The sequence below is a fragment of the Pleuronectes platessa genome, chromosome 19, assembly GCF_947347685.1.
Source record: "Pleuronectes platessa chromosome 19, fPlePla1.1, whole genome shotgun sequence".
In the NCBI taxonomy this organism is placed as follows: Eukaryota; Metazoa; Chordata; class Actinopteri; order Pleuronectiformes; family Pleuronectidae; genus Pleuronectes; species Pleuronectes platessa.
The window spans coordinates 14,326,560-14,336,144 of record NC_070644.1 but is presented as its reverse complement, the minus strand read 5'-3'; the positions used below and the strand labels follow the sequence as shown (position 1 = coordinate 14,336,144).

Sequence of the window (9,585 nt, the reverse complement as noted above, 5' to 3'; positions counted from 1 at the left end):
AGTCAGGAGCCTACAACTGAATAAACCCCACCAACCACAACGTCTTGTTGAATGTTTCCACATATGAAATATATAAAAGATGTAGTTTGGGATTTTGGAGCATCTGGAGTTGTGTGAGTCCTCTGTGCTCTCATGCCACTCATTCCTTTTGCCGGTGACTGATTATTAAATTATTAAATTAAATTTTTACTAAGTTATATGGTTACATGGATAATTACATTCAAATCTACTGAATTATTAAATAAGAATCAAAGTCTTTCAAACATTGAAAGAAAAAAACATCTTTCAGTTTGACACTCGTGATGAACTTAATGATTCTGCTTCTGGCTCAAATCAGACTCGATAAAAATTCTGAAACATAACTTGAAAATAAACAGAAAATCTCTGTTTACTAAAAGTTGACAAATTATATTCAACGTTTTTACCTCTTTTTGAAGCAGCCAAATTAATCCAGATCAAAACAACAAACAATACAAAATAAAACGTTTTCAAAACCACAGCATTGTTTATTTTTCAGTACACCTACATGGCTCCAAATCTTGAATGAGCAACTTCGTAACAAATCATTAAAACAGCTGAGAGCTGTGAACCCGAAACATTCCTGAAATGTGTGTGCAGCACAAAGTCACAGTTGCTCAGTTACAAAGTTGCAGTGTATTTTCTCCTTTAATAAAATGCCTACTGTTGTCTTCAGATAAAAGTGCAGTTCAGAGATTAGGCATTGAAGACTTCTATAATTGTAGCTGCTGGGACAATGAGACCTGTCACACGCACCAAGGTTCCAAATGGCCTCGGGCATATTTCTGTCAACACGTCGTGATTTCTTCTTCAGCTGCAGAGCACAATATACTCTGCACTTAACTCCTGCATTCACAACCTTACCAAAATAAAAGTGCTCAAGCAGTGGCATCAAAGCACCAAAAGTTCTCATCATGCATATAATACACCATTTCAGAACATTTTAATGTTACATACTTTATTGTTGAATGCATTAATGTTAACATCACTATAGCTGTTAGGCTAATGTTAGCACAGAGGAAGAGACGGGCATGTTGTAATGTTGCATCTTGTGCCAGCAGGAGGCGTCACACCATGTTTTTACCATATACTTATCTTCATATACATTCCATGGATTGTATGTGTTTTTAAAGGTTCAGAATGGACATTTTTCAAAGGTGTTAATCTTCAATCAGATGATGCACTATCTCAATCTCCTAACATCAGGGCTGCACAAAATATTGTACCTTCTGCAGCGTTTGTGCATTTCCTCATATAAACATTTGAAGGGAGAGAGTTGTTACTTTTCTTCTCTCTTTTTAACTGCATTATAATTGTTTTAATGTATAGCATATGCTCATTGTATGGGTTAACTCCTTTTCCTCTATCTATCATCTTTACTGCTCTGTTTGAGGATCACAGAGGAGTGGTAGCCAAATCTTAATAGAGATAGTGTGCATCTTATGTTGAAAATGATCATCTCGCCCCTGCTGGGAGAGATTTAACCTCTGGATCAAGTTGACAAAAACTCTTAGATTGAAGCCGACCCTGAAACAGTATAGAAACTGACAGAAAACGTGTATTTGAAATACTTGTTTACTATTATTAAAGAAAAGCCATGAATACTGGTAGATTATCCTCTTCCACTCATCGTTCACAAACTTTCCAGTCTTTGCTATTTTCATGGAATTCAGATCCTGTCTGGTCTCCTCAGTCCTCGTCACCGCGAGTTAATGTGGCTGCAGCACCACAACCGATCCGTGGGGCCTGACTGTTGAGGGCGAGACAGTCGTCGATGTTGACCTTTAACCGCTGCTTGTTTCACTAATGAGTCAAACAGGTATTAGGTGATATGTGGCTTGTGAGGAATTATGAAGGGTTAAACGAGAAAAGCGATAAGAGATGGTATAAATATTTTTGGAACCATCATGGCGGATGTCTCTTAAGATATGCGGCATATAAAAAAGTGATCATGTGTTATTCAGCATTTATTTAACTAGCACATAAAAGGATGATCATTTACCCTGAGTGAGAGCAGATTTAATCAGAGCAGCAGCCACCAGGGGGCAGTAAAGAAAGTCAGACAGTGACAAAGTAATTCACAACCTCTGTTTCCTGAGACGTTTTTATTCATTAACACCTGAAATAACAAACTGTAGTGGTGCATAGATCTCAGAGCTGTCACCACGCACGGACTTTGAACACACATAATGGGGAAATAGTCCTTCGGTAGAATGAGGTAGCTAATACAGAAATAGTCAAGAATTTAAAAAATCCCATATTTTGTACATAAACCTACATTTATAATGTGTTACATGTCATTTACAGGCGTTTTAATTATCATGTGATGTCTTTTTCCATGATTTAGGGCAGCATGTCGAAATAAAAGACAATAATATTAGAAAAAGGGGCCGTGGGGGGGGGGGGGGGGGGTATGTCACTTGTTTGTCACTCACATGTAAACTGTAAAGAAGCATTTACACTCATTAGAACTAGAAACTAGATTTAATGCTGTGGCTGAGCGGTCACTGGGTTGAGTAAGAATACGTGTTGTCATTATTGCTAATGCTAAAAGCCTTTTGATTATTTAATCGAGTTCTTATATAAATACATTTCTACTACAACGAGCAGAATTCAGGTGAAGACAGTTCTTGCGTTAGAGTTGTGTGTCGACAGATACTTACTGTTTTGTTTAATCATACATTACAGCCATGCAAAAATCCTGTCACTTAAATATAAATTACCGTATAGCAAGTGGAGTGAGTGGAGTGAGTGGAGTTTCTTTAACTGTAATACCCATGGAAGAAAACAGCCACGCACAGGAGGATGATGGCGTTGGCGTTGACGATGTTCCTCCATAGCGGCTTCTCCGAGGTGTCTGTGAGCGCTTTCTGCAGCTCCGCCTGCTCCTCCAGACTCAGCTTGGGGGCCTTTTTGTGCTCCAGGCCACAGAAGAGCAGCACTGCCCTCTTGCAGAAGCCGGGCTCCTCCTCAGATTCTGGGAAGGGGGGGAAAAATCAGTGAGGCAAACCAACCAGTGTGCGATTGTGTGTGCCTGTAATGTACGTCTGCTGATTACCTTCTAATTCCAAAGAGTCCGAATCGTTGTCTTCAACCCATTGGTCCTCCTCCAGATCTACTCTCTTCTCCGTCGAGTTCCTCAGGCTCCAGCAGAGTCGATACAGCTAGAAAAACAACCAAGGGAAATGTTTATAACGTTTGTCATGGCAGTGTCCTTGTGTAAATGGCTGCGGGTAAATCAATGATTCATCTGGCCTTATCTCGCAGCAGCAGTCACGTACGTGTTCGTCTGCGATGGGTTTTGTCATGAGAGAGATGCCCAGGATGATGATACAGGACACCACAAACAGGATGATGGAGAAGTAGAGGTAGTGGACGCCACATATGATGGTGGGACAGTTGCTGGGATTGACGCAGCTGCCTGTGCCGTACGCAAACTCGGCTATCATCCTGGACAGGCCGATGAGCAGGCCAATAGTGAGGCCGTAAAACGCACCCTGAGGAAAGAAAGAAACTTAGATACATGGATTCAAACTGAAAACAAAAAATCCAACAGAGGCTACGTGTTCACATTTAAAATGAAAAGGCTTTCCATGTTTTTACAACATATAACATATTATGTCCATGATGTTCATCTGCTTTACTGTGAGAAGACACTCGATTCCACAAGAGGTCAGAAAAGCAGTAAAAAGTTCTTACAAATGACCTTTCTTGGTCATTCTTGCTGCGAGGCGACATGTCACCCTAAACTAACATCTTTAACTTAATAAACACTCCAAATACTTAATCGGCCATAGCGTGTCACAGAGCCGTTGCCTTGGGTGTGGACTCTTACAGATAACAAGTGAATTGTGTAAATAAAGATGCGGTAGAAATGGAAACTCACAGCCTCATTGACACGTTTGCAGAAGATGGCCAGCAGGAAAACGGCTGCAACGGGTGGTGTGAGGTAGCTGGTGATGGACTGGATGTAGTCAAAGAGCTGACCGCTCTGGGCCGACTGCACCACAGGGATCCACGCTATGCTCACACCAATCAGGGCCAAGATAAACACTCTACACACAGTCAAACACACACACATGGGAATAATAGCAGTTAGGAATTTGTACAATAATCAGAAATCAAATTGAACCCAACCCCCGAGCGTGTTGTTTTACCTGCCGGCAATCATGAGTTCCTTTTCATTGGCGGTCTTGCGGATCTTAGTGTAGATGTCCATTGTAAAGAGAGTGCTGGCACTGTTGAAGATGGACGTAAGTGAGCTCATCAGTGAGGCCATCATCACAGACAGCATAAGACCTCGCAGACCTGAAACAGACAGAATAACAGATTGAAATGGAGAAGTAGATAACTTTTAGAAAAAGGCATCAGACAAATGCGACTGACCATTGGGCATGAGATCCACCACCAGTTTTGGATAAGCAATGTTGGTGCAGCCCACACTGGCCCCACAGTATTGCTCACATAGTTCTGGCTCCACACACGCAACCTCATCTAGAATACAATGAATAAGATCAGCAACCATTGAGAATATTTAAATCCTTCATTCATTGGTTATTTAAATAAAAGAAAACACAACACACTTACCGGGGTAGAGGATCCTACTAATCATTCCAGGGAAAACCATGAGGAACATGGGCAGCAGCTTCAGGTAGCCACATAGGATGCAGCCGGCCTTCACGTGAGATAAGTTCTTAGCTGAGAGGCAGCGCTGGACGATGACCTACCGAAAGAAAGACAGAGACATTATCCATCCATCCGTTTTACTCTGCTTATCCGCCTAGTGTCGTGGAGGTAGCCAGTTTGAATATGGTTTCCCGGACATCCCTCTACTCAGCCACATTTCCAGCTCTTCCTGGGGGATCCTGGGATATTACAAAGCCAGATGGGATATGTAGTCCCTCCAGTTATTGGTTTACACTGGGGTCTCCTCCTATGACACGCTAATGGAAGGTGCCCAGGAAGTATCCTGATTAGATACCTGAACCACCTCACCTGTCCGTTTTTGATTCACTACCCAGGGCTCATAGCCATGAGGGTTGGAACATAGATGAACCACTAAGAGCCCTGTCCATCTTCAGTTCCATCTTCCCCTCAAACAGAAACAAAGACCCTGCGAAACCCAGACTCCTTCACTTGGAGCAGCAAATCACCCCCAACCAAGTGAGAGCCATCCACTGTATTCCGGCAGAGAGCCATGATACAGTCAAGGGTAAATGGTTGTTGACTCCAAACTAGTGTCTACGTCTCAGGTTCAACTCAAAATATTTGCAGAGTAAATACAACCCTTAAGGCAAGGACGCCAATCGGACATGCTCACTGAACTGTTACTCTCCTTTGTTAACTGAACAGGAATAAAGGGAAACTGACCATAAAGTGTTCATGTGTGTATCTTACGTCTTATCTTATCGCGCAACTAAAAGCCGGCCAACTAAGCCCACTTAAGCGCCGTCCAGCAAAAACAGGAGAGATAAAGATGCATTATGTGTTTACAAATGGGCTGTAATCAGCTGAATGAGTCGGTGTGTGTGCGATTGTGATCGTGGATTGGTGGTAGTGTTTATAAATGGATTGGCTCCTGGAAGAAGGTTATGTTGCTCGCTGTTGTTGGTTTGATCAAACAGATTTTCTCAAAACTTGGTGGAAGGATGGGACATGTACCAAGGAAGAACCCATTCAAATTGTGGAGGGACCCAGTTAACCTTTGTTTAGCATAAGACATTTTCACCAAATTCCCAAGACAAGACAAAGGCCCTGACTGCTCGGCCGATTCGCTGGACTGACCTGATCAGTGCACCAGTACCAAGTGGCCTGAATGGTGAGTCCGAACACCAGGCCAGGCCACGGCAGATCTCCCGTTATCGCGTTCCTGAAAATATGGAAGGAGTCCGCCCGAGGCTCGTAGCAACTTGCACTGATGTTAGCCGTCTGAGAAGGGACTGCCTCCATGTAGCGCACCTGGAACTGCTCATAGCCTCCCACTTTATTGAAGGCTGAAGATATGTGAACAAGGTGGAATAAAGTACACTTTTACTCCTCTGTCACAGATTGGGTTTGTTCTGTTATCATAACTAATAAAAACCAAAATAACACAATATTACCAAAGCCCATAAGGATGAAGGATCCAACAACCATGATGATGGTCTGTAGGGTGTCTGTGTAGATCACTGCAGCCAATCCACCTAAAATACACAACAATAACTTTGTCAATTTTATTAATGAAAATGTTAATTTCCACCAATCCACATAGTCAAATCACTGTGGATAGTAATCAACTAATGTTCAGGCATTATCCAATTCTTCTCGCCAAATTAGGTATTACGTGTAAAGTGATGTTTCACTGCCTAACCTGCAAAACTAAAGTTCACGTGTGGATTCATTGTCAGAGAACAGCAACAGAAGGCCGCTCTCTGCTCATCACAGTCCACGGGTAATTAACCACAACAACACACCACAGATAAACGGCCCAGGAGAAGAGCTGTGCACATATATCTACATGTCTATGGATGGCCTTACCTTTACCCCCAGCCATGGGGCCATTCAGAAAATAAGATAAGACTCCTCTGGCTGCTGTTTACGAGTTTCATGTCGGTGTACTAAATGTTGAAGGAAGCGAGTGCATCCTGAGTGAACAGACCTGTGACGGTGTACAAGGCGGTGATGGATAGTAGCATGATAACAGCGAGGTAGATATTCAGGCCAAGTGCCTGGTTGATGAAGATTGCACCGGAAAACATGTCAGCCTGAGAGGAGAAGAGAAAATATATAATTCATATCAATGATGAAATAGAAATATTGCATTTGAGTGGTGGTAGCTTATAGGGCATGGCTGAGGCTGACTTACTGAGATCTTGGTGAAGACATACAGGAAGAGGGAGAGCACAGAGAGATAGATGCGAATACGATGACCCCCAAACCTCCTCTTCAGGTATTCGGGCATGGTGACGATCTTAACACACAGATCATAAGGTTTAAATTAACTGTCGATACAAAAATCAATTCACAACAGAGGTAAATGCACATGTGGAAAGGGGGAATCAGTTGTGTGTGCGTAAAAAGTGAGTGTTTTTTGGTGTCTAAAATATTTGTTGTGTTTACCTCAGCTTTAATGTAGATGGGCACAAAGATCCATCCCAGAATGACGACCACGATGAGAGCCTGTAACACACACACACATACAGGCACACACAAGGATATAAGCAATAAGCAATTACCATTTATGGCAAAAAATTGAATTCTGACGTTGTGAATCCTTCTGTCCTCTGCTGAGTGACACTCGCATAATAATTTACAGATTTGTGCTTCAGATCAGAAATACATTTGTCTAGGAGGTGATAGTTGGGAAATTGGAACATCTGTCGCAATTATACTCACATTCCATTCAAATCCACCAATGGCTATTCCTGAGGCCGCTGCAGTCCCAGCGATTCCCACAAAGTGGCCACTGCCGATGTTGCTGGCGAATAGCGACGCTCCGATCTGTGGAGTGCAGCGTTAAATATGAAAGTGATGTAGATGCACAGTTTTCTGAAATTTAAAACAACAACTACACCAGGTGGAACTTGTCAAGTGTAGCCTTATCCCCACCAAAGGTCTAACTTTAGTTAATTTTAACTTGTTAGACTTAATTCTTTTTTGTGTTGCCAATTGAAGCACTTTCTTCATAAATCCATAAACTAGTGAACTACAGCTATTGATTAAATGTAAACCGATTCTTTGTAAAGTGGATTAGAAAGTACAGCTATTTAAAATAAAAATACTTGAAAGATTAGTAAATATGTAAATGTTTTTCGTTGCATCCAACACTGAGTCCACATAATGTTCTGAAGTGCATCAGCACTGACAGTGTTCTAAGCCTACAGTGTATTTCTGTCTTGGAATACCAACAAGTTGCCAATCACTCTTCTATATTAATTAATATTAAGCTGTATAGAGTCATGACATTTTCCATTTGCATTTGATAGCCCTAACACTGATTAATGATTAGTTACAGCATTGTCTAATGATTATAAATGAATATCAGTGATGATGACGTCCCATCATCCCTTTGTTCCTACTGTGGTTACACCGTCCCATAGCGTGTGTTGTGCTGTTTCACGTAACCAGTGTAATTAATGAGTAGCCCAACAGATGATACGCACTCCTGATTAGTGCTTCATATTTTATACCAGCAATTAGCACAGTAAGCATGTTTCTCTGCAGCTGTTATTGCTGTGTCATGACTGTAAGAGATTGACCTCGACATCCATGGAAGTGGCTCTCTGATCAATGAGTTACCCACCGGCCACCACACCATGCTCCTCCCTGCGAGGAAGAAGCCACCAACAGTGGATCGGTTGGTGCGAAGCATCGCCTGCAACGTAAGACACGGACATTTTAGAGGAACAATAAAGTTTGCGAAAGCAACAACAAATATTGCAACACTCCCTGCACATTTGTCAATGATGACATTGTTTTCCATTACACAGCTGCTGTGAAAGTGAAGTTATGAAGTTATTGCAATAAATTATGCAAATTTAAAAATAAGTGTTAAAATCCTCTGCTCTGCTGTTAACAAATTATTAAAGGTTGTTATGTAAGATAATATATTTGCACAATATGAGTGAACTCTGTTCTGTTTCCAAGTTTCTGCTGTGAAGGTACTGAGACGTCTTTTTTTTCAAAAGTAAGAAGCGTCTTATATCGGCCCATAAATAATGATTTTATTGTGTTTTCCCACAGAGGAAATAACACATATTATCAATATATTTATTTTCATAATCACTTTATAACTTTGTAAAGCTTCGTTTATAATGACTTTTTCCATCGTGGGCCCAAACCGACAGAATCTCTCACAGTTATAAAGCCGAAGAGGAGTTAACTATTCACAGACAGGAAGGATTCAAAGAATGTTCGTCTGAATTACTGAACAAACTCACCCATACTCCGACAGCCAGCACAACCAGAAAGTAAATCACAATGACGGAGATATCTGCTGCATTGTTCAGGGCCACAGTCGTGGTCGTGTTGCTCCTCACGTTGCTCCTCGTGAGGGACCATCCAAAGTAATCTTGAGACATCTTGGCCGAGAGTGTGACCAGAGAACAGGAGAGTTTCTGGAGTCGCTCCTCTTTGACTGAAGCACCTGCTTCAGACTGACTTTATGAACCTGGGTCCTGCCTGATAGAGTGTGTGTGTGTGTGTGTGTGTAAATGAGTGTGGGAAGGAGAGGGGGGGGGGGGGGGGGGGGGGGGGCTGTTGTTTATCTAATAAATGACCAGATATGGTGTTTGGTTGTATCTGGATGTACAAATAAACCTGGTCGGTAAACTTAAGTGTCCATGTGAAAATTTAATGTGTAAAAATGTTTAACCTTCGAGCAAATAATCCTGTTTAACATTAACCCACAAGGAAATGGCTCATGAACAAAGGACCTACAGATAAACTGCATCAGAATTTTCAATTCCCTTCAATTCCATTCAATTCAATTCCATTCATTTCATTTCAATTTCAAATCAATTTCAATTCAATTCATTTAATTTTGAATTCATTATAAATTAATACAGCTATAAATTTAGATAATTTGTA

The 9,585-nt window shown here is 41.5% G+C and overlaps 1 protein-coding gene across 1 annotated transcript; it reads right to left on the bottom strand.

Moving 5' to 3' along the window:
• Positions 1–2,198: 2,198 nt before the first annotated feature.
• On the bottom strand, positions 2,199–9,171 carry slc5a1 (solute carrier family 5 member 1). Its single transcript, XM_053411124.1, has 15 exons — positions 8,937–9,171; positions 8,300–8,371; positions 7,393–7,497; positions 7,117–7,176; positions 6,863–6,967; positions 6,656–6,761; positions 6,120–6,200; positions 5,803–6,011; positions 4,606–4,741; positions 4,405–4,512; positions 4,176–4,326; positions 3,905–4,073; positions 3,300–3,515; positions 3,077–3,182; positions 2,199–2,995 (listed from the first exon to the last, which is right to left on the bottom strand). Exons 1-15 carry the CDS (start codon positions 9,075–9,077, stop codon positions 2,781–2,783), a joined length of 1,980 nt encoding a protein of 659 aa, XP_053267099.1. The 5' UTR covers positions 9,078–9,171; the 3' UTR covers positions 2,199–2,780.
• Positions 9,172–9,585: the final 414 nt, after the last annotated feature.

What these genes read in the sequence shown, in the direction of transcription:
- slc5a1 (XM_053411124.1), bottom strand. Translation starts at nt 9,077, where the DNA reads ATGTCTCAAGATTACTTTGGATGGTCCCTCACGAGGAGCAACGTGAGG. An exon ending in CCATCTACATTAAAGCTGAG is followed by an intron (nt 6,968 to 7,116) that starts GTAAACACAACA and finishes CTGTGTGTTAAG; the next exon opens with ATCGTCACCATGCCCGAATA. An exon ending in GGTGGATCTCATGCCCAATG is followed by an intron (nt 4,327 to 4,404) that starts GTCAGTCGCATT and finishes TGTCTGTTTCAG; the next exon opens with GTCTGCGAGGTCTTATGCTG.